The following is a 23,055-nucleotide window of genomic DNA, read 5'->3' on the forward strand; positions in this document are numbered from 1 at the left end:
GAACACCCTGGGAGAAGGCGCTGCACCAAGTGAAGGACAGCATTAGGACGGTCTGGAGGCAGAAGTGGCATTTAGTCTGCTGGAACCCTGCAGCGGCCCACGCAGCAATCAGCCTGATCTGCACTGAAGCACAGAGCTTCACGCGCCCCACCTGGCTGGGTCTGGAAACTGATGACAGACCTGGCTGACTCCCAGGGTCTCAAGTGAAAGAATAGACTTCTGTCCTCCAAAACACCACAAGGGGAAGGGGTGTCATCAGGACCCAACACAGAGGTGCTATGGTTCCCTGTCCCCTCCTACCCCAAAATGACCGGATAATCATTTTGATTTTAAATGGAGCTTTCCAATCTGCCTTCACTGTTATGAAGCACAAGCAGAAAGGAAAACAGGCAGGACACAGAGCCAGGCTGCTAGAGATCAGTGGCCTGACAAATTAGGGCTTTAACAATACTCTATTTCCAATTTTATTTCTTAAGTTATGACTATGGCATTTATACAAACCTAAGACCACCTGTTGAATTTTTCAAAAAGCGTTTAGAAAAGAATCTTTGATATCTATGCTTTTGCCTGCAGAGAAATTTTACTATCACTAGGGAACCAGAGAACAAGAGAAAATAAAGAAAAAAAATACTGCCTTAGGTTTAAGAAGACATAATAACTAAACCAGTCTTTTGAAGATTTCTGGGACGGAGAGCTAACGCTAGCAACCTCAAGTTAAAAAGACCCTCCATGGAGTGACGCAGAGAATGAGGCAGGCTCTAGCAGAATTTCGATTTCCCTTCTACAAGACCCCACCTCACGGCCAGACCCACAGATGGTGCTGATTACTCACGTCCTCAGCCTGGATGACCCCCTCCCACCCGTGCTGCCGCCCGCCCTGAGCCACTCACTCTGGTCGGCAGATCACCAGGTCTCCTTTGTTGGTACCATAGGCCAGGCCAAGCCCTGGCTCGGGCAGCCAACGGGCAGAGTTGATGCTGACATGTCTCCGCTGGTCGGCAGGCATGGGGTAAAGGACGTTGAAAACTCTCTGGGTGGGGGAGAAAAGAGGGAAGAAAAGAGAATTCAAGGAGAAACAATTTGTTACCAAGAATAACCAAGTCCCTTCTATGGCCGGAAGCAAGTTAACCACAGGGAGGAAAGGAGCCAGTTAGGCTGGGAACAGAAGGCCTCTTACACATACTGCAGAACTTGAGGTGGCAGGGGGGAGCCTGGGGCCCTCTACTTTAGGAGAAGGCTACAACTCCGTCCAGCAAGGCTAGGGGTCACTTAGGCTTTTCTGCAGGAAGCTTGCTCATGCTCTCCTTAACATAACAGCCTTTTAGCTCTTCTCATTTCGTGGCTTTACGGTAGCCCCCTGGAAAGGCTGTCAGAGCTCCACTCCCCAGGAAGGTCTGCTCCTAACTTTCCCCTGACCAGACAAACCAGTGAGAGCCAAGCTCAACTGGGAGTCCCGTTACCATGGAAATCACAGCTCTTACAGCAATGGAGAACTGAAGGTGATAGGGGGGCGGGAGGGGGTGATAACACCAGAGAACATTCTTAATTCATCTAATTAAAAGCAATGTTAAAACTGCTATTGTTAAGGAAACCTAAAAGGTGCGCTAAGATGTAGGAAGCAGGGAAGAGGGGAATCTTGAACACACAGGTACATGACTTCTTTCTAGCTTATATAAATCACCATTAAATAGATCGTATCCATTTCTCCAAGGGAGAATCTCCCTTCAATAGTAGGCTTATTTCCAAAGCTACTATTTTCTCAGGAGGCAGCTCAGCTGTGGCTAAGGGTTTGGAGTAGGTGAAAGAGAGCCTCCAATTTCTCTGGCCTCTGAGCTGCACGACATTCCACAGCAACTTTAGTCAGAGAGCAGGACATTGGGAGAATGAAGGATGGGGACTTTCCTTCGAGCTAGGAAGCCCTGGGTTGGAGTCCTGACACTTCTCTAGAACAGTAACTTCTCCAGATCTCAGTTTAAAAAGATACAACACCAGGGGCCCCTGGGTGGCTCAGTTGGTTAAGCGTTTGACTTTGGCTCAGGTCATGATCTCACACATTTTGAGTTCGAGCCCCATGTCCAGCTCTGTGCTGACAGCTCAGAGCCTGGAGACTGTTTCAGATTTTGTGTCTCCCTCTCTCTCTGCCCCTTCCCTGCTTGTGCTCTGTCTCTCTCTTAAAAAAAATAAACATTAAAAAAAAAGATACAACACCAATATCCAAATAATTGTGGAGAGATGAAAAGGCATGATGTGTATAAAATGTCCAGCACAGTGCAAGCTCATAAATGGTAACTGCTGCTATTATTATCAGGAATCTGCATCTGGGGCTTCAAAAAAGATGGTTCGGGTCTACAAAGAGGACATGAAGCCAAGAATCTATCGACTGGAGTTGTAGTCAATGTTTTCCCTTTTAGCCTCTTCAGGGATTAATCTAAAGTAGGGATGAAAGTAGGGATGATCTGCTTTTCCCTGTCCCCTGATGGAAAAAAACAAAAAAACAAAGAAGACCAAATGAGATGTGGTTTAGAAAGTAATATTCAAGGAATTTAGGGTGGTACAATAATTATTACTTTTAAAATTATCCTGATGAGAGATTTAAAATTTAAAAAAAAAAAAAAAAAAAAAGAAGGAGGAAATAAGTAAAAATTGAGCTAAGGGTCCACTGCACGTATAAGAATGAAGTGATAAGCAGCCCTGGATGTGGGAATACTTGTTCATGTGCCTTGGGTGTCTATCTGTCTGAAATGCTTTCACCAGGATGGGCTCCAGAATGGAGAGGACAGCAGCACGAGTTCTCAACATACCGACACATACACAGAGAATCCTGTTATGAATAATTTTCCAGGTTCTGTGGCGCTGAGAAATGTGCCTGGGCGGCTAATGGCACACCGCCCGGACGGCCCTGCAATGGTCCTGAGGTTGAATGGGTCTCTTACAGATACGGAATTGGCTGTGTTTTGAGGCAGAAGACTGACAGCACCACAGCTGCTGCTTTAAGAACCTCCCGTGCCCTCTCTTTCTGACTCAACTCCAAATGTAAGAATTAGCAAAAATCTTTGGTCTAACTGAGGAGACTACTAAAAAAAGAGCCCCATGGAGTTTATGAATTTCTAAACGAGTCATGTAGAACATGGCTGCTTGACCTCTGGATAGTCTCTTCCTTGCACACACGTATCTAGCAGCGCTCTGAACGAACTCATTGCTCCGTTCTCTACCAGCCTCAATGGCTGACTCTCTGTGGAGGTGGCAATACCTGTCTTTTCCCTTTGCACCTATTCAACCCTTTCCTTCAAGTCAGGGGATGGGGTGTGGTGCCTTTACCCTTTCTCACAGAGGTTTTCCTTCCCAGAAGATAAATCAATAGTTTCTGTCCCACCGGCAGGCCACATGGTTAAATGAGTTGGGACACACACTCAAAGGACAAACAACTATGTCTGGGATCACTGACTGTTCAACTTCCCTTCACCCCAAGGTTAGATGGCATGAGTGGGGTACACCAGGGTTAAGGAGGGATGTGTGTTAATTTTAGTGGGCTGGATTAGGGGAGCTTCGGTCTTGACCTGTGACAGTTCTACAAAGCTTCACAAGGGAGTCTCAGCTGAAGTCACAATGATTCATTCCTAACTTCAGGGAGCTGGGCAGAGAAAGTAGCCTTGTAAGAAGAGGGAGTAATAAGGTTAGTAAAGTAGATGCTTTAAGGTTGTGCTGAGTTTTTTGATGGGTCTCAAAGAGGAAGAGAATTCTTCCAGAAATGTTCCAGACCAGGAAAGAAGCAGAGAAGCCTCTCACATGTCACAAGTTTACCTTTTATAGTCTGTTGCTGCAGAAAAATTAACAAATACTATCAATTTGCTTCTAAGCACAGGAACCTACTTTGGAGACAAAACCCTCAAAAGACCAGTATGATGGATGACCGAGCTCAGGTGAGACAAGGTCAAATGCACTGGGGAGAAGTAATTAAAGATTGAGAACCCTAGACCTTGCTGCACAGATAGTCACAACCTCTATGGCTATAGTAGTCATGGGACATCAATTTGTTCTCTATGGCAGTTCCCCCGGGCCCCTCACCCCGTCAAGTCCTCAAACACCGTTGAAAGGGCAGCTCCCAAGTGCCCATCTCCTCTAGTGTTTGGGTATTAGACTAAATCCTGCTTTGTGGCAGGAAGCCAGAAGATCCCACGTGAGGATCAGCAGCCTCCAGGACTCCTGATAAGCACCAGCTTGCTTATCACACTCTAATGTGGGGGTAGGAAGGAGGGAGATGAGAGCAAAACATATGGGGGAGGGGGTGTAGTAAGAGCACAGAGGGTGCCAGATGGGCAGGACTCTGATTTACAGTCCTGAGAGGCCATCCGGTCCAATACTCCTGATTTCACACATGCCTGAAATTAAAGGAGCCTAGAGGAATGAGAACCTGGCCCATCTTCAGAACCATCCAGAGATGGACTTTCCGCTCCATTCTCTGGCTGGAGCTCTCAAAGCACCTCACAGAGGGGGGTATTCTCCTCACAATTAGTCAGCCGTAATGACAAAAAGAGTATCTGCCCAACAAGTTCCCCATTGCTGACAGACGGTTCCTCTGGCCACTCTCCCAACATTTCTGCTTTCAACTATCAGTCTATCTGGCCCAGTGACTGGGGGAGCCATCTCCTCCCAGATTCCAGTGGGGTCTAGCTCTGGCTCTGTACACTCAAGGTTCATCAGCACTGACAAGAAAGAAGATCTGAGATAGTGTTAAGGGACAGCTCTGGCCTTCACTTAAAGACACCCCAAATATATCACCAATAAAGGGTTCCTTACCACTTGTCAAGGACAAAGCTGGGTGGCCTGCCAAAAATCCCTCTCTCCCTCTGACAAGAGAGACACCCCATGAAGTTGTACCACCAAATTCCATTACGTTAGAGAAGGATTATCAGGACCTGGAGACCCTTTGTGGGGTGGGATACAAAATCCAGCTGCTGATTCATGTTGGCAGAGACCTGGTTTCACCAGCTTTGGCTACAGATGTTCCCTGGTATATGACAAAAGCTGACAGCAACCCCCTCCCCAAGCAGACTGTTTTCCTTTCTGTTTAAACTCTATGAAGAGAACTGGAATCAATGTACTAGAAGGAGAGCCAGTGCCATATTGGCACATTACCAGAGAATGAGTCAGGTCGCCAAGGTCTTTATGGTTCTAAGAGAGTGGGACAAGAGGATGATTCTTTCACTTCTGGGGTCCAAGACCATCTCGTGTACCACCTGCCTTTCCATCCCCCAAACTCTACTTAACAGAAGTAGGAGCAAAAGAATACAGTTCCCAGATCAAAACTAAAGGGATCTTGTTTCTTGTTCAAAGACAGGAAAAGAATGAGAGGCAACCAGAGTTGCTCAGTGGGAAACCTTCCTCTCCACCCTTTTAAAATTTAGACGAAAAATGTATTGCTGCCCTCAAGAAGATGTTTTCTTTTTGGCTGCATATCAATAAAGCTCAGACCATTAGTCTGAGTAGCAAACTGCACTGTTCAGATCAGCTCAGATAAGAAGCTGAAAGAAAAAACTTTGTGGTTATCTTGTTTGTGTTGGGGAATCTCATCATCTGTAAAATTGGAACGGCTCCACAGCGGCAAGAGGTCGAGTGCACTCAGCAGATCTCCCCTGTTTTAACTAAGACGATGGAAGCTGGTGGTAGGAAGAAACAGACTGGAACTGGAAACAGACTGGCCACAAGAGAAGACCCAAGCCAAGAGGAGGAAAGGAACTGTGAGGAGGAGAAATGCCTTCTCGGTAATGATGGAGATCAAGGGAGGCCTTAAGCCTTTAGAGAGGGTTACTAGAGGAAAATTAACTCTCTGGGAAGAGGGAAAAAAATCAATGGAAAGCAGATGCTAAGAGACAGCTGACCTTTCCATTGGAAATGGATGACTACCCATCTTGTCCAAGGCTGAGAAATGCACAAGTCCCAGAGCAGGCAGGGGGAGGGAGACTCTGCTCACCTTTTATCTTTTCTTCCTTTCAAGTTGTCGATTGACTTAGATTCATGAATTACTTAAGTGTCTTCATCCCTAGGAAAATCTGATCATTTTCCAGCAATTTTAATTTTTTTTACTGTCTCTAAGCCTTCTTTATATTCTACTTCGGAGTATAGAACTTGTAGGAGGTTGCTTTTAAAGTGACCATTTAAAAATAAGAATCAGAATATGAGCTCACCTAATTCTCCCCTTTATTCAGCTGAAGCAAGAACAAATCTGCCTAGATCACCCTTGTCCTAAACCAAAGCTCTCCCAACAGAAAAGAAGAGCGACAGCTCCTTTTCTTAACTTTTTTTTTTAAAGTAAGTTCTAGGGGCGACTGGGTTGTTCAGTCGGTTAAATGTCCGACTTTGGCTCAGGTCATGATCTCGCCGTTCATGTATTCGAGCCCCACATCAGGCTCTGTGCTGACAGCTCTGAGCCTGGAGCCTGCTTTGGATTCTGTGTCTCCCTCTGCCCCTCCCTTGCTCTCTCTCTCTCTCTGTCTGTCTCTCAAAAATGAAAAACATTAGGGGCATCTGGGTGGCTCAGTCAGTTAAGCATCCGACTTCAGCTCAGGTCATGATCTTGTGGTTTGTGAGTTTGCGCCCCGCCGTCAGGCTCTGTGCTGACGGCTCAGAGCCTGAAGCCTGCTTCAGATTTTGTGTCTCCCTCTCCCTCTGCCCCTCCCCTGCTCATGCTCTGACTCTCTGTCTTTCAATAATAAATGTTAAAAAAATTTTTTTTTTTAATGAAACACATTAAAAAAAATTAAAGTAAGTTCTAGGCTCAATGTGGGGCTTGAACTCACACCCTGAGATCAAGTCGCGCATTCTACCAACTGAGCCCGCCTGGGGTCCCCTTTACTTAACTCTTGGAATGTGTTGCCCTCTGCTGCCGTTGATAATCTGCTCCCTTGAAGTCATTTCTAGCCAACTTCTTGTGATTTGCTGGGATCTGAAAACTCTGTTTTATTCACTCATTCCTCTCAAAGAGCTCCCAAAGAGCAGTCAGAGGACAAGAAGTTTAGTTTTCAATTGGCCTGATGCCTTTCCAAAGGCATCTCAAGCCATTAGGACAAAGCAGAGGTTACTTCAGCTGCGGGATCTACTTTGGTGTTAAATGAAATACCAAGGCATTGAACGCTCCTAGAACAAATTAAAATAATTATTTTCTCCTATTCCCACATGTCTGTGCACAGCACAAGTTCTTAAACTTCCTTGGCTTCATGAATCTCAAAGGAAATGGCCAAATGAGAAGTTATTCTAGAGATTCACCTTGGATAAGAGAGTCTTTCAATATATTCCAATACATTTAATACATTTTAGTTGATATGTTTGGAAGCGCTTTGAGGACAGTTAAACATTAAAATACTTTGTATTTTATATTTGAAATACATTAAAATACTTTTAGCTTTTACAAATGCAAGAATTGGTTCTCCTACCAATTCTTGAAAAAAAAAACCAAACTGTTCTGCTTTTCGCTTTTGAAGCTATCTACTGGGAATCTATCACCATGTCTCAGTGCTGGGACTAGCACTCCAAGAACCCAATATTGGGCAAAATTGTGAAATGAGCAGGACGCTCCCTATTTTCGTAAGGATTATCTCCTTGATAGTTTCAATTACTGTTATGGAGAAATGTGCTAGACACACTGATGATGGCTGTAACAAGGGGTATATCTTCACACATATGTAGGAAATACACAGCGCACAAGGTATCAAAGGGACACACATTCCTGGAATGTTCCTCAGTGTCTCCTGTGTGCCAAGTGCAGGGAAGATTAGGAATACAGCAGTGCAAAGACCAGTCAAGAAGCCCGTTGTGGGAGTGCCTGGGTGGCTCAGTGGGTTAAGCATTTGACTCTTGATTTTGGCTCAGGTCACGATCTCGCGGTTCGTGAGTTTGAGCCCCGTGTCAGGCTCTGCACTGAAGCATGGAACCTGCTTGGGATTCTCATTCTCTCTCTCTCTCTCTCTCTCTCTCTCTCTCTCTCTGCCCCTCCACCTCTTGTGCTCTCGCCCTCAAAATAAACATACATTAAGAAGAAGAAGAAGGGGGGAGGGGGAGGAGGAGGAGGGGGAGGAGGAGAAGGAGAACGAGGAGGAGGAGAACGAGGAGGAGGAGGAGGAGGATGAGGAGGAGGAGGAGGACGAGGAGGAGGAGGAGGACGAGGAGGAGGAGGAGGAGGAGGAGGAGGAGGAGGAGGAGGAGGAGGAGGAGAAGAAGAAGAAGAAGAAGAAGAAGAAGAAGAAGAAGAAGAAGAAGAAGAAGAAAAAGAAGCAGCAGCAGCAGCCGCTGCCATTTGTGTAGCAAGAGAGCAGGGACCAGGTCCATTTTATGCACTGCCTTCCCAGACCTCACAAAGTACCTGGCCCATGGTAGGGGCTCAATTAAACTTTGTTGAGTGAAAAGAATAACACACAGAATAGGCTGCACTCTGAGAGACCATGAGAAAAGAAATCATTAGAGTTACTTTAGAGAAATCTGTCATGGAAAAATTCACCGAAACTAATTGCAGCTCTACTGTTATTTTTAATGTTTTATCTTGCCCCCTCCCTTCTCTGACAAAGTGCATCAGAGACACCCCTGAATTCTCCCATACTCCCTCCCCCTTTCCTGCAATGTGCTGAAGAAAGGCACTGTTTGAGGATAGATGCTTTGTGTCACATCTCAGAAGTCAACTTTAAGATAATTGCAGCGGAAGCAGCTTTTAATCAACTGACAGGCGGCTTTAAGAAAATTAATGAGGACAAAATCTTAGGAAAGAGTAAATCATTTCTGACAACAAAGCTGTCTCTCTTTTTTCCCAATCCCCCCTTGAAGAAATAGTACCCTTCCTTCCAGGGTACAAAAATAAAATATCTTTATTTTTGGTTTTTGCCACTCCCAAGGCCAGACAAGATTAAGAAAGGCTCATTCCCTTAGATTTCTGGGGAATACTCTAGATTGACTAGAGTTCTAGGTGACTTTTGAAAATCAAACTTTCAGGGGCGCCTGGGTGGCTCAGTCAGTTGAGCGTCCGACTTCGGCTCAGGTCACGATCTTGCGATCTGTGAGTTTGAGCCCCGCGTCGGGCTCTGTGCTGACAGCTCGGAGCCTGAAGCCTGCTTCAGATTCTGTGTCTTTCCATCTCTCAGCCCCTCCCCTGCTCATGCTCTGTCTCTCTCTGTCTCAGAAATAAATATTAAAAAAAAAAAAAAAACTTAAAAAAAAAAAAAAAGAAAATCAAACTTTCAGAATCTAGGGAAGTAGAGATGAGTAGATTATGTCACAGGCTAAATTCCGGGCAAAGAGGTTATAGTGAAGATTATATACTGAAGCACGGAGCTAGGACTGGCCCAAGGAGCCTGTACACGTTAGTTACATAAACACTGGCCAGGGCTGACAGCGCTGGACACCCATGCTGCCCTAAGATCTAAGCTACAATTTAGTTATGACTAATTTGAACACTCTGGATATCAAGCCTTTGCTGTGGTTGATTTTAATGAATTTATAATAATAATCAGTCACTAGGCTCTCTGAAGATGGCTATAAAAGTGACAGAAAATGGCTATAAAAAGAAAGACAACTGATGTTTCTTTATAACCAAGATGACATCCATTAATGGGCATCATAGTGATGTCTCCCATCCAAGGATAACAGTGAGTGGAATACTGGAAAAAGGAACTGAAGAAGTACTCCTTTAGATGGGGAAGGGCCTGGAGAGAAAGATAAAGATACTGCTTCTCACTTTTTAAGCCAAAGCATCTCTGTATTCTATAGCGTGCAGGCAAGCAGGCAAGGCCTTGCGGTTAAGAGCTCAAGGAAAGTCAAATGTGGGCAGGTAAGAATTTTAATCAGAAATGGAAAAAGGCCTCACAGCATTAGTTCTTTTTTTTTTTTTTTAATTTTTTTTTTAACGTTTATTTATTTTTGAGACAGAGAGAGAGCATGAACGGGGGAGGGGCAGAGAGAGAGGGAGACACAGAATCGGAAGCAGGCTCCAGGCTCTGAGCCATCAGCCCAGAGCCCGACGCAGGGCTCGAACTCACGGACCGTGAGATCGTGACCTGAGCCGAAGTCGGACGCTTAACCGACTGAGCCACCCAGGCACCCCACAGCATTAGTTCTTAAAGTACTACCACTAGGATGTTAGCATGATGCAGAATGCTTTAGGCTGGAGATACACATCAATTTCTCAACTTGCTAGAAGTATCTGAAAGATACTGTTATTAGGAGCCATGGAAGTAACCAGATGAGGTTCTAGGGATGGTGAGAGCAAAAAAGAAAAGGACAAAGTTATACTGATAGGTGACGTCTAACTAGAATCTCCATGCAGCCAATGATTCGTTCTCAATCTTGACTGAGTGGGCAGAGTCATCTGGAGACTTGGTAAAACAAGGATGGCTGGGCCCCACCCCTAGCCTGATTCAGCAGGCCTCACATGAGGCTGAGAATCTGAATTTCTGCGAAGTTCTCTGATGATGTTGATGTGGTCTCAGCAGAGTACACATTGAGAACTACAGTCCAGTTAGTTAAGAGTAGATCGTAGGTCTGTAAAAAATGGTAACAAATCTGTGTTCTTTCCCCGCTGCCTAGAGAATAAGGGGGATGCAGATCTCTACAGCCAGAGCCCCAGAGGAAGAAGATATACATAGGGACAGTCCACCAGTGAAGAACAGAACTCGCAAGGTGAAGAAGTAGGGAAGGAGAGGAATGAAGAGGGAGAGACAGGGAGAAGAGAGGAAGAGAGGGGAGTAAAGGGGAGAGAAGGGGGAGAGAGGAGCTGCCTCTCTTTCCAACACCCCCTCCAAACTAACAATCTGTCTAGGTAATAGTTGCTCAACACTTAAATGCAGTTTTACCACATAACCACAAAGAAAAAGCTTCCAATAAAGTGGACCTTATTAAGTATTTGAGGCTTTGCCTTAAAAAGCACAATGCTGTTCCACAGAGAAAGGAGAGCTAAATTGCTTTCTCTCCTAGAGCTTCTCCCATCCAAGTCAAATGACAGTGTCCTCATCCATCACTTCTGCCAATAAAATGACCAGAGAGAAAACCAAACCAGCACTGGGAAGATTCAAGCAACCAGTGCCTCTAGGACCTGTAGGGATTACACAACAAGGATCCTCTTCGGTTCTTACTGAACCACTTCTATGCCCCCAACCCCCACCTGTTGGGGGGATGGTCCATGCATCTGCGAAAAAGAATACACAGCACCTTAATTCCGGTGTTGAAAGCACTAATCCTTATTCTTGCTTTCCAGTTCAAAATGCCCCAGCACCACTCCCCAGCCCCTACAGCTGCTGACTTTTGCCCTAGGTAAAACAGCACTTATTACTGATATAAAAATGGAAGAACAGTCTGGTGTAGGACTATTTCTGGTGTCATTAGTAATTTTATATTTTTGTTATTATGCTTTCACTTGGTTACAACCAAAGTTATTACAATGTGCAAGTTGCCACTATTTTAGAAAATTAATTGCAGTTTTCTGTGACAATATTATGCCTTATTCCAATTAGAAAATGAAAGCAGAGAGGGCACACAGGCAGTTCAGTGTTTTGAGAATTTAGCAAAACTTGAGCTCAGCAATCTCTAAATGCCTAACTTCAAAAACCAAACAGAAACTAGCAAAGAGCGTTCCCCGGCTCAAGTATAAGGTAGCCAGACACAAATAAGACCCTGAGTCACAGAATAGCATACCCAGCTTGGAGGAACCTGGAATGGGCAGAAGGGAGGGGATGATCAAATATGTGCTCAGTCTTACTTTTCCAGATTTGCCAACCACACTAAAGTCGGGAAGACTGAGCCTAGTCTCAGAAGCAGAGAAGGGGAATATCAAAAAGACCGTGATCCTAGAAACAAAGGTAAAAATTAAAATGGCTCAACATGGGGGCAGAACAGAATCCAGAACGCAGATATTCATGGGAGAGCTCTTGAAGGCAACAACAACTGAGAGAAGACAGGAGGGGAAGCACAGAGAGCCAACAAGCTAAGTAAGGTCTGGCAGGAAGTGGAGCACAAAGGCCACAGTGCCTGTGACAGGATTAGCCAAGGATCCAAGCCCCACGCATAAAACCACACGTAAACCAGAGACTGTGTCTCTCCCCCTTGCTTGAAGGGGCTGCGGGCAGAAACCTAAAATGAAGAAAGGAGTCCATAAGAACAGCGGCTCTCAAACTCAAGTGTGTTATCAGAATTACTTGGAAAGTTTGGTGTACAAATGCAGATACCCCTCCCGCCCCATTCTTATGCAGATATGTAGTCTGTTTTTGACAAGGACCCCAGGTGTTCTAACACAGGTTGTTGGAGGAACACAGTTTGAGAAGCACTGATCCAGAGGTCTGAAAACTGCTTAGAATAAATGCATCAAGGCAAAGCAGCAATCAGCGATTCATTTTCAGAAGAGTGTTCATATGGGGCTGGGTAAGAGATCATCTCTTGGGGAGAGATGTCACTTAGTGGGAATTAAAATAAGGTAAGTCGATGCTCTGGAGGATGTTCTCCTGGGAATGTCAGTTGACCCAACAAGCTTACCCCTCTGAATATTACATCACGGTGATTTCCAAGAAGGACCACCAAAAAGAAGGGGAATGAATTCTGGGTAGAGAAGCTTGAGGACAGGCCCATCACCCACAAAAGCATTCCTTCAAAGACAGAGCTTGACATTACAGATGGAGACACCCACCCATACTTACCTGTGCAAAGAGGAAGATGCTCTACTGTCCCATTAAACCCTCGCTCCCTGATCTCAGACAAAAAGGCCCTCCTTGACTTAAACGGTGGTACAGCATAGCTATCCAAAAAAGCTGGTGTCTTCCCTTCCACCAATGACTGAATTCAGGGATATTTTCTGAGTGCTTTGGTGCCTTTGGATGTTAAGGGGCAACCAAGACCTGGAAAACCAGAAACTTTTCTGTAGTGCAGGGGTTTAAAGTCAGATGTGGTGGACACAGGGTGAGCAAAACCTTGTTCAGCAGCCTGGATCCTGTCTCTTAGGTGAGAGGAACACTTCCCAAATGGGAGCTTTCTAGTCACTTCAGCTCCCTAAGTGGCAGATGGTGCCTACTGAGAATCAAAAAAGCCTCACCAGGAGGCCTGAGAAATAGCTCTTGTCACGAGGCATGCAGCAGCTGGCTAGCTGCCCTGAGCCCCTTAGCAGGACAGCAACGGATCACCATATCTCCTCAGCAGACTCCTCCAACTGCATTCCCTGAGCTGCCAGCCCCATACGTGACAACATCTTGGCTTCCGCCCTGTAGCTGTTTGCCCTTAGCCAGATGTTTCTAAGCTACTTATGGAAAAGAGGAACCTTGCTAGGATGGTGGACTGGCAGGCTATGCCCAGGAGCTGGGCAGGAGCCCTGGCTTCCGGAAGAGGCTGGAGATGTCCATTAGTGTTGCCGAAATCAGATCCTGTCTCTTAATGATTATAAACAATTATTCCACAATTAGGCAGGAAGGATTTAGAAGAACAGCTGTTGGGACCAGGATTCTAGGTGGTGCAAGGCAGACACCAGGTACTTTTACCATCCGAATCTGAAGAGAAGCAAAATAAGAATATTTAAACTAAACCTTAATGTCCATCCTCAAATGTCTAGGTAAGAAAACAGGCCTGTGAACGTCCCAGAATGTCTTCTCCCAATCACCTAATATCAGATATTTCCAAAGTCATCTGGAATTCAAGAATTGGGACTTCCCTGGCAGTATGATTTCAAGGGCACAGACTGCCTGTTTCATGTTTCACCCCTTTCAGAGGCTTGGTGGAATATGCTGGCACCTATCACTGGTTCTGCTCGATACCACCTAGAAATGCTAAGGAGAACGCTTGCCTTGAGACCCTCTTTCATTCATTCAGCTTCTCCTAGATGTCAAGTTCCTTATTTGTACTTGAACTTCATAAAGGCGAAATGGATATGGTCTTTGCTCACGAAGAGCTCACAGTTCCAAAGAGGAGAATGACATGGGAAGAAGTAAGTGCAGTCTGATGTGATGAGTGTTAATACGCGTGCCAGTAGCCAGGTACAATGGTGGTACAAAGAGGGAGTGATTTGGAAAGGTCCTGGAAAAGGGGAAGGGCTATGGACGTTGGGTTTGAGAGAGAGGACAGTCCAAGTAAAGGCACACTGACAAGAAAGAACCTTCTGAAATTCCGGGTGCTTGGAAGTGGCTCAGCAGAGTTGGACTGAGGGTCCCTGTAGGAGATGGGAGGGAGAAGAGGCTGGCGACAACCATGCTAGGCCACCCACTTTCCGTCACTTTCTACAGTGGATCCTATCTCTCTCTCTCTCTCTTTTTTCTTTAAAAAAACAAATGCTTCCATTCCAGGCATCAAACATCTACATGCACAGCACTAAATGAAGGGCCCTGGGGGATATGCCCCTAAGGAGCTTACACTGAACCTAATTGGGCAGATTAAACATACACACCACTCAGCTAAAGAAAACACAAAACAACACATAAACAAGTGCATAAAACTATAAATGGCACAGCACAAAGTGCTAAGGGAATTCATGGGTTCTTAGCTTGAGACAGAGCTTAAATACCATCTAATTAGAGAACCATTCAAATGCTCAATTCCCCTCAGCAAAAGCAAATCAGCCCCCATGGGAACTCAGTCAGAAACTAGTATGGTTGAGTTCAGAAGGCCACTAACCCCATGATGCCCAGAAGGCTTTTACGGCAGTATAAGAGAGGTCCACCTCAGACAAGACAGGGCCCCAACAGGACCTTTCTCTGGTAGTGAAATGGACGAGATGATTAAGAGCACAGCGGCCTCATCCTCCAACATGATTACAACCCACGGAAAAGAACATTTCATAGTATACCATTTATCAATTTTTATAGTTTGCTTCTTCAAAAAAATTTTTTTTAAAATAAGCATAAATATTTCACTGGGTCCTTTATGTATCTCCAGACTAAAGGTCTCGTGTTGAGGTAAGGAGGTACTCAGTTTGGTCTTCATCCAAAGACACTTTCAGGCCTCTGGGGAGCTCAGCTCAGGAACGAGGGTGTGAGAAAGTTCCTGCTTTTTAATAGTCCAGAGCTTCCAAAAGCTGGTCATGGATGGGCCGGACTGCAGTCTTTCCTTACTCTTTACGAACATGCTACCTCTAGTCTAGGCTGGGAGATCACACCATTGCCCTTCACTACCCTGCCAAGCCTGGAGAGCTGCCCGACAGTGGAGGCATAAGCCGTGGCACTCACCCTCATGGAGGTCTCGCCACCATGGGCCTGTTGCAGTCTGAAGACCTGGGCCACCATGTGCTCTGTGGAGGGATGCAGCAGGATCCTCCTCGAGGCCAAGCCCACCATTACGTATCGGCCCATTGGGGACAGGCTCACCGAAATGGCATTGGGACCTGAGAGCCAACAGAACAGAGAGATGTTTCCCAGAGTTCTTGCCATCACAAGGCAATAATGTTCCCTCTCAGTCTTTTCTCTTTATTTTCAGTTTGCGTCTTTGGTTACCCAGGGGCTCTCTCATAGGAGTGCAGTGAGGAGTACAATGAGAAGGTGTCTCAAGTGTTGAATACAGTGTTTGACATACAGAAAGTACTTAACAAATGCTCACCACTGTCGTCATAGAATCACATTTAAAAAAACTGGTACCATACTGAAAATACTATTTTGAAATCTATTTTCACCTCATACATTAGGACCATTTTTTCCACCATTAAATATTCTTCTATAAGAGCATTTTAAAGGCCGGATGGTATTTTACCCTATCAATGCACCTTTATTTATTTAAGCAATTCTTCACCATTTGACATTTTTCTCTATAAGTAACACTGCTGTGAACATCCTCGTACATAAATCTCTGTATAGTTTTCTGATTATTTCCTTAGAAGTGGGATTCCTGGATTGAAGGGAACATACATTTTAGGGGCTTTTAATACACAAGGCCAAACTGCCTCACGGTGTATAAGCTTCCCCAAGCCATGACCAAAGCTCCTCCTTTATCTATGGCCATCACAGCAGAAGCATGTTGGTGATGCTGTCATGGCAGGAAGGACTCTTATTCTGAGATTCTTCTGTAATGCTACCAGCCAAGACTCCTGCCAAGCAATCTTCCTCTGGCCTGTGCCCTAAGGAGGCAGGGGCAGGATATGATCAGTACTCCAACCTAAGCTATGCTTCACCTAGGAATGCCCATGCAAAGGCACCGACATCCCTCTGTCACTAGGTTGGGCTTTCTTTCCCTTACCAAATCGCTTGGTGTAGAGCATTTCACCCAGGTTATGGGGGGCCAAGGAGTACACTGCCAGGATGCCTTCATCAGGAAAGCCCCTCTGGCTGCTAGGGATGAAAGCTGCCAGGAGCTGGCCATCTGCAGAAATGTCACAGCTGGCATCATTGTAGATCTTGCAGTTCTGCACCAGCACATTCACGGAGGCTGCATCAGACAAAGAAAGAAAAGAGGGTAAGAGAGTTTGGAGTTGATGGTGTAAAAAATTCTGGGCCAAGAAATTTGGGGGCTTTCCTAAGGGCCTGAACCCTCTCTAGAAACGCTAAAGGCTGCCTTGTCAATCAAACTAAAATTTCATGGAAGAAGCAACACAAGAGACTGGAAAGATATGTCTCTTTTACCATTTTAATAGGAAACGACAGATAGTCAACACAATCACAACCACCTGCTGAGTCTTAGCTCACACTTTGGAAACATCATTTGAGAGATTAGATATGGAAAAAGTTATTAAAAATTGTTCCTGGAGAGCCACTCAGCAGCTGTTATTGTCCAAGAGATCAAAACTAAGATGAATGAAAATGCAAAACCACTGATTCCAAGAGAAAGGTGATACAGGTAAAGCTTCCTTGGGGTGAGGATCCTACTGCACACCTGCTATGCGACATTGGAGAAGGAAGTCATTTCATGAGTTTGTGCCTTACTTTCTCATTTAAGGGAAATGGAACATTTAGAGACTTCAGACTTCTGGACAGGTCCTTGCTAACACCTGTTCCTAACTCCACAAGAGAGGACAAAGAGAAACAAAGCCCAGCTGTGGCTGGATGGCTAGAACTCTTCATTTCTCACTATGCCGTAGGCCTTACCAATGCCATAAGCAAACAGCCAGGGGCAGCCTCAGTCTGTACTTGGCAGCTACAAAGAATTATGCACAGGGTCAGCCAGGCAGCAGGCTCAGCAGGAGGGAGTAGGGTGGGGGTGGGGGTGGTGGAAGAATGTGGGGAGGATCTGCTCCATGTGACAGGACTGAGATGTTGGCCAGCACTGGTCCTGTGCCTACACGCTTTGTTTGGGTTTTCATTTGAATCTCCGAAGCCCACTGTGTAATTCCCTGCCAAGAGGAAGCAGCTTACCCTTGATGTGAGCTTGGGAGCAGAATGCCCACACCAAGGGCACAAGCAGAACGGCACAACACATCCAAAGGGACCAAGTTCCTCTGGGCTTTGTCTCACTTAGATCTACTTCAAGTGCACATGAAACAAACTTTTCAGTCCTTCTCTTATTTGAAGGAGACTACTTGAATGTCCACTGTCAAAAGCATTATGGTTAAAAAAAAAAAAAAAAAAAAAATTCAAGCTCAGCTGCACTCACCAGATTCCAGGTGATCTATTCCAGGAAGTCAAAAGGCCTGCCCTGGAAGGAAGGTCAAGGGCAAGTTTCCCCATGAAATTAAGGAAAACGAAACAAAGAATTGCTTTTCAGGGGCCTAAGGCTTAGGGGCTCAGGGACCCACAGTAATTTCTAATACTCTATATTCATCCTCCTTTCCCTGTGTGTTGTGAATGAAGTTACAGAGACGACAAAGTAGATCAAAAAAGACATCAGAACACATTGATTAGGCTATTGTGCCAACTCTTGGGGGCTGACACCTACAGCACCATTACACATAAAACCGAGGAGGGACCACAAGGATGGTTCTGTTTGCTAACTAATAAAATAATGACATCCAAATATTCACTGCTATCACCATTAGGGCTCTGTACTGCTCAACTTCCAACCCACCATCTGCTCTAGCCTGTGTGGCTAGATTTATCTAGTTAGCACTGAGACCGTCTGCTCCTTACTCAGGGTCCCCAGCCTGGTGCCAAAAAATGACAATCTTTTCCTCCTTCCCTAGGCTGACACATGATTCCAATTGGCGATATATAAAAAAGAGAAAAAAACAAAGGAATGGGGGAAGCTTCGGGAGTGAGTCCATCTTGATCTTCTAAACTTGAGGCTGGCACAACCCTCAGAAAGATAAAAAGAAACTGACAATTGAGACTATAACAAACTTTAAAACAGTTTTGCACAATTACCATTTTATCCACATTTAATATCTTAAAAACGCATGATGGCTATTTTATGAAAGTAGGCTTTCTTATCTCCCTGATACAGAGATCTCACTCATGTGTGCTCACATACAACTCAGTTGAACATACAGAAATCTATAGTGACCCTCAGAACTCACCACCAACATAAAATAAAAAGCACTTAACTGCTTACTGTCAGATTAATTCCTAAGGGGAGCCAGGGTGGCAAGGAGAGTACAAGTAAGGTTTTCCTTCTTCTGGAAAGCCTGGCTCTAAAACGCTGAAAAACTGGGCGTATAGACAGAAAAGCATTTTGTCAGCCTCCAGTCCAAGCCACTGTGTTTGTGTTTACTACATTATGATGAATCGAAATCAATGGCCACCTCCCAAATTTTGTTCCTTCCCCACCAACTCCACCCAGTTTCACAAGTGCTCCCAGTCACTGCAGGGAGCTCACAGACAGACATGCAAATGACAAATGAAAAGAGAATGCCGAAAACTCAGGCAGAGCTTCTCCAGGCGTATGTTTAATCGCAGCAACTGTGCAGCTAGTGACCCGGGGCTTCACTCCTGTCCTAATGAAGGGGATGTGGCAGGCACACAGTGATTTGGTAGCTTCACTTCTGCGAGCACTGGGTGGTGTGTTTACAATTTCATTTTTATTTCAAAGTTCCAATTAGTGGCTTACATTTGCTGCCCGTTGTCTATTAATTTCCCACATGGAAATGGAAATGTTCAGTTACAATGGTGAGTGGTCACTGCTTCAATTCACTTGTGTAGCTTCTCCTCATGAGGCTGAAATTTTGATGAGTTAATTTACACAGGGAGAGGTTTCTTGTTTTCTAGGGCCTTAGGAAAGTAATGCACTCATGACAAGGACAACTCACCCTTTCAGGACTGAACAATAATGTAAGCAGGTAGAGAAAAAGGTGAAGTGAAATAAAGCCTAAGACACTGGCAACCCACACACCGGTAGAAATCTTTGTTCTGCTCTCTGCCTCGCCTTATCACAGTGCTTCTCCAGTATTAGCATGCATCAGAATCACCTGGAGGGCTTATTAAAACACAGAATGTTCGGGTGAGGCCTGAGAATTTGCATTTCTAGCAAGTTCCCAGATGCCTCTGATGCTGCTGGTCTGGGACCACACTTGAAAACTGCTGCCTTACCAAACAGTCCCTGATCCCTGAGCTGTAGCTCCAGCAACCTGCCCTGCACTTAAAGGCAAAAACACATGTGGGGAAGGGTGATGGGGCAGCTCAGAATGGAAATAAAGGTTAGGAAAGAAAGGATTTTTCAAATCAAAGCTGCTTAAGAGCTTCAGGGGGCAGCTCCAGGGGGAGAAAAAATGATGCAGAAGACAGCAGGAAGCCATGTTCCAGACTCCGCAATGTAATCTCCTCCTAATTATAAATGATTTCCAAGTGAAAATGCCCTAGCAGGGAATGGGAGGGGTTAGAAATACTGATGCCTGGAGGAGCAGATGGCTCTGCCTTCCTATCAGCTCCATAAATTATAAACAAACACCTTGTACAAAGATCGATTTGTAGCCTGTTGCTGGCTGGCCAGATGAGGCCATGGGAGCGATTAGCAGTTGCAGTGCTTTTGCAAATGCATTAGATACTGATTTGGAAAACTCAAAGGGGTTTAAATCAGCAGGGAAATTTCCTTTTGGCTCTGAGCCCATCTGGTTGCAGAGTAAGACCTCCTCACAGAACTACATATGACACTGCAAGCCCTCCCTGAAGGCACCAATCGCTACATCTCCTGTGGTATGGTCTGCCTTACACCACTCAGCCACTGGATTTCTGAAGGCCAGTTCTGGCAGAAGACCTAGTGACCAATGCTCTTTACCCAATAAGAGCTCACTCTTAAAACACAAGAGTGAGGGGCGCCTGGGTGGCTCAGTTGGTTGACCGACCGACTTCGGCTCAGGTCATGATCTCACAGTTTGTGAGTTCGAGCCCCGCATCGGGCTCTGTGCTGACAGATCAGAGCCTGAAGCCTGCTTCAGATTCTGTCTCTCCCCCTCTCTCTACCCCTCCCCTGCTCACGCTCTGTGTCTCTGTCTCTCAATAATGAATAAATGTTAAAAACAAACAAAAAAAGAGTGAATCTAATGAGCTACTTTTTCATGAAAGTGTTTTCAAAATTATCTACACGTCTGAGGCCTTTTCACCAGCTTCTAAACTTTACAAAGAGGAATTCATTAGTCTTGCATCCCAACTGAGAGAAACATGTGGCAAGAATCTTTAACTCCAGAAAAAAGTTAAATGCAATTCGGTAAGTCAGATGACCAGCAATATAGTGGCTGCTGAACACATGAGTAAAACTCAAGCCCAGTGGCTGGCAGGCACAGGCTGTGCCAGAGCCAAAGGCTACCCTTGACAGAGAGGTACGTGGTGTTCAGAAATGAATCCCACAGCAAAAGAAATTCCCTACTTACTCTTCTCACAGCTGAATCTATCAAGAGTGAAGATGCAAACTGTAACTAGAGTTCATTCAGACCAACCAGCAAACCACAGGCAACTCAGGTAAAAGTGACTATCACTCTAGAGGGTAATACCATGGGAAGGAACACTGACTATAATTAGACATATACGCCCTAAGCAACCAGAACGCAGTTTGTTTTCCAAGGTCAGAACTCTAAGAAAAATAGGACACTCTTAAAAAAGCAGAATTCTAACCCCATGCATGAGCCAAACTAAATGAGCCAATCCAGTTCTACATGAAACTCTCGGATCAACTCAGGTTTTACAAGAGTTGTAATCAAAAGATGCAAGAAGAAACACAGAAGGAGAATTATAGGAAGTTGTAGTTGGAACAAGTTAAGGCTTATACAAAACACATTGGGACAACCAAAAAGGCCATCAAAGCTACGACAGCAACATATCCTAGGCCCATTTTCTGAAGATTTTGTTTTCCTATCAAGGCAAATGACCTGCAACCGGGTAGAAACAACATGCTTGAGAAGGATGGGAAGCCCATTACAGATAAGGCAATGGGGTGAGAGCAATATCTTACTTACATGAACATTACTCTCCATAGATGGAGAATACATATCCCAGTGTACTAAAGATGGGGGCAGGTGGGACTTTATAGAGTTATGGCCATACTCTCAAAGAATCATGGTGCAATTTCCTAGAAAAAGACATGATAAAAATAGCTAGCACTTTCTGACCATTTATTATATGTCAGGTAATGTTCAGAGTGCCTGACATTATTAACTAATATAATTCTCAGAACAACCCTATGAGGTTTGCACTATTATAATTCTCACTTTATAGACAAGGAAATGAAGGTGGAGAGAGATTAAATAACCAAGGTCATACTGCTAGAAGGTGGCTTGACCAGGGATTTGAACCTGGACAGCGTGTCATAAGAGTTCATGTGCTTACCCCCTTATAGGACAGTTGACAGAGAAAGTTATCAAAGAACTACCTCCCTCTATGCAAGGAAGGAAGGAAGGAAGGAAGGAAGGAAGGAAGGAAGAAAGAAAGAAAGCAAGCAAGCAAGCAGACAGACAGACATTAGGCCCAGACCTTTAAAATACAAAAGCATAAGCAATTCAAATAGTATTTAAACTGCTCCAAAGAAAACCTACCAAATTATATTTATAATACAAGCATGATACTGACACCAAAATCCATAGATATTATAAGAAAGGACAGGGCCATCCCACTTGCAAAAATCAATGAAAAAAGTCTATTAGTAAGCTACATGGAAAGAATTTTACATTAAAGAATACTCCACCAACCAGGTGTTTTTTGTGTTTTTTTTTTCAAGAAATGTAAAGACAGGTTCAATATTACAGAATCCATTAATATGAAGATTTTATTATTAGATCAAAGGAGAGGAAAAAAAATATATGATCATCTTCATAGATGCTGAAAGGCCATGACTAAATTCAAAATCCATTCTCGATAAAAACTTTCAATAAAATAGGAATAGATGACTTCCTTAACATGGTAAACTAGTTCTGGTTCAACCTAAAAGCCAGCAATATGTTTATAGGGAAAAAGCTAGAAGTTTTCCTAATAAAATCAGGAACAATATGAAGATGCCTGCTATTATTTAACATTGTACTGATAGCAGCCAATGCAAATAGACAAGGGAAAGAAATCACAAATGTAAAACTTGGAATGGAGAAGGTAAAATTATCACTTCTTACAGATAACACACCTAGAAAATCCATGAGATTTACCTGAGTAACAACTATAACTAGTAAACAATTCAGTAAGACAGTAGGATTTTAAAAATAAGCTTATAATAGTAAACTTAAGAATTCTGTAGGATCTATATGAAGAAAACATTCCTAACAACACAAGAGAAACTTGGAGAAATGGAAAATCATACCACATTCTTACTAAAAAGATACCATAAAGATGTTGAATCTCCTTAAGTTAATTCATAAGTTTAATGTGATTGCAATAATTATACTACAGGGTTTTTTTCAGGGCGGAGGGGGTGTGAAGGGAAGAAGTAAAACAGTTTTAAAGTCCATACAGGAAAACAAAACTGCTTGAGCAGACAGGATAATTTGGATTAAAGAAATAAGAGGGGCACCTGGGTGGCTCAGTTGGTTAAGCATCCAACTCTTGATCTCAGGTCAGGTCTTGATCTCAGGGTTGTGAATTTAAGCCTTGTGTCTGGCTCTGCACTGGGCATAAAGCCTACGTAAATAACAACAACAACAACAACAACAACAACAACAACAAGAGGGGATGGGTCTAGATTCTAAAACACAAAGCCTCAAAACAAACCCATGTGGTACTCTCACATGAATAATCACACAGATCACTAGGATAGAATGTATAGTCTAGAAATACATCT

The 23,055-nt window shown here is 44.3% G+C and overlaps 1 protein-coding gene across 8 annotated transcripts in view; it reads right to left on the reverse strand.

Annotated features, from left to right (window-relative positions):
* AMBRA1 (autophagy and beclin 1 regulator 1) overlaps positions 1-23,055 on the reverse strand; it is a 177,827-nt gene that overhangs the window by 15,754 nt on the left and 139,018 nt on the right. For all 8 annotated transcript variants that reach the window (XM_042906347.1, XM_042906348.1, XM_042906346.1 and 5 more), the window contains 3 exons: positions 16,174-16,362; positions 15,174-15,328; positions 891-1,030 (listed from right to left, as the gene is read on the reverse strand). In XM_042906347.1, the coding sequence (XP_042762281.1) occupies positions 891-1,030; positions 15,174-15,328; positions 16,174-16,362 (484 nt within the window). The remainder of the gene's footprint in view (positions 1-890; positions 1,031-15,173; positions 15,329-16,173; positions 16,363-23,055) is intronic.

The sequence above is a fragment of the Panthera leo genome, chromosome D1, assembly GCF_018350215.1.
Source record: "Panthera leo isolate Ple1 chromosome D1, P.leo_Ple1_pat1.1, whole genome shotgun sequence".
NCBI lineage: Eukaryota > Metazoa > Chordata > Mammalia > Carnivora > Felidae > Panthera > Panthera leo.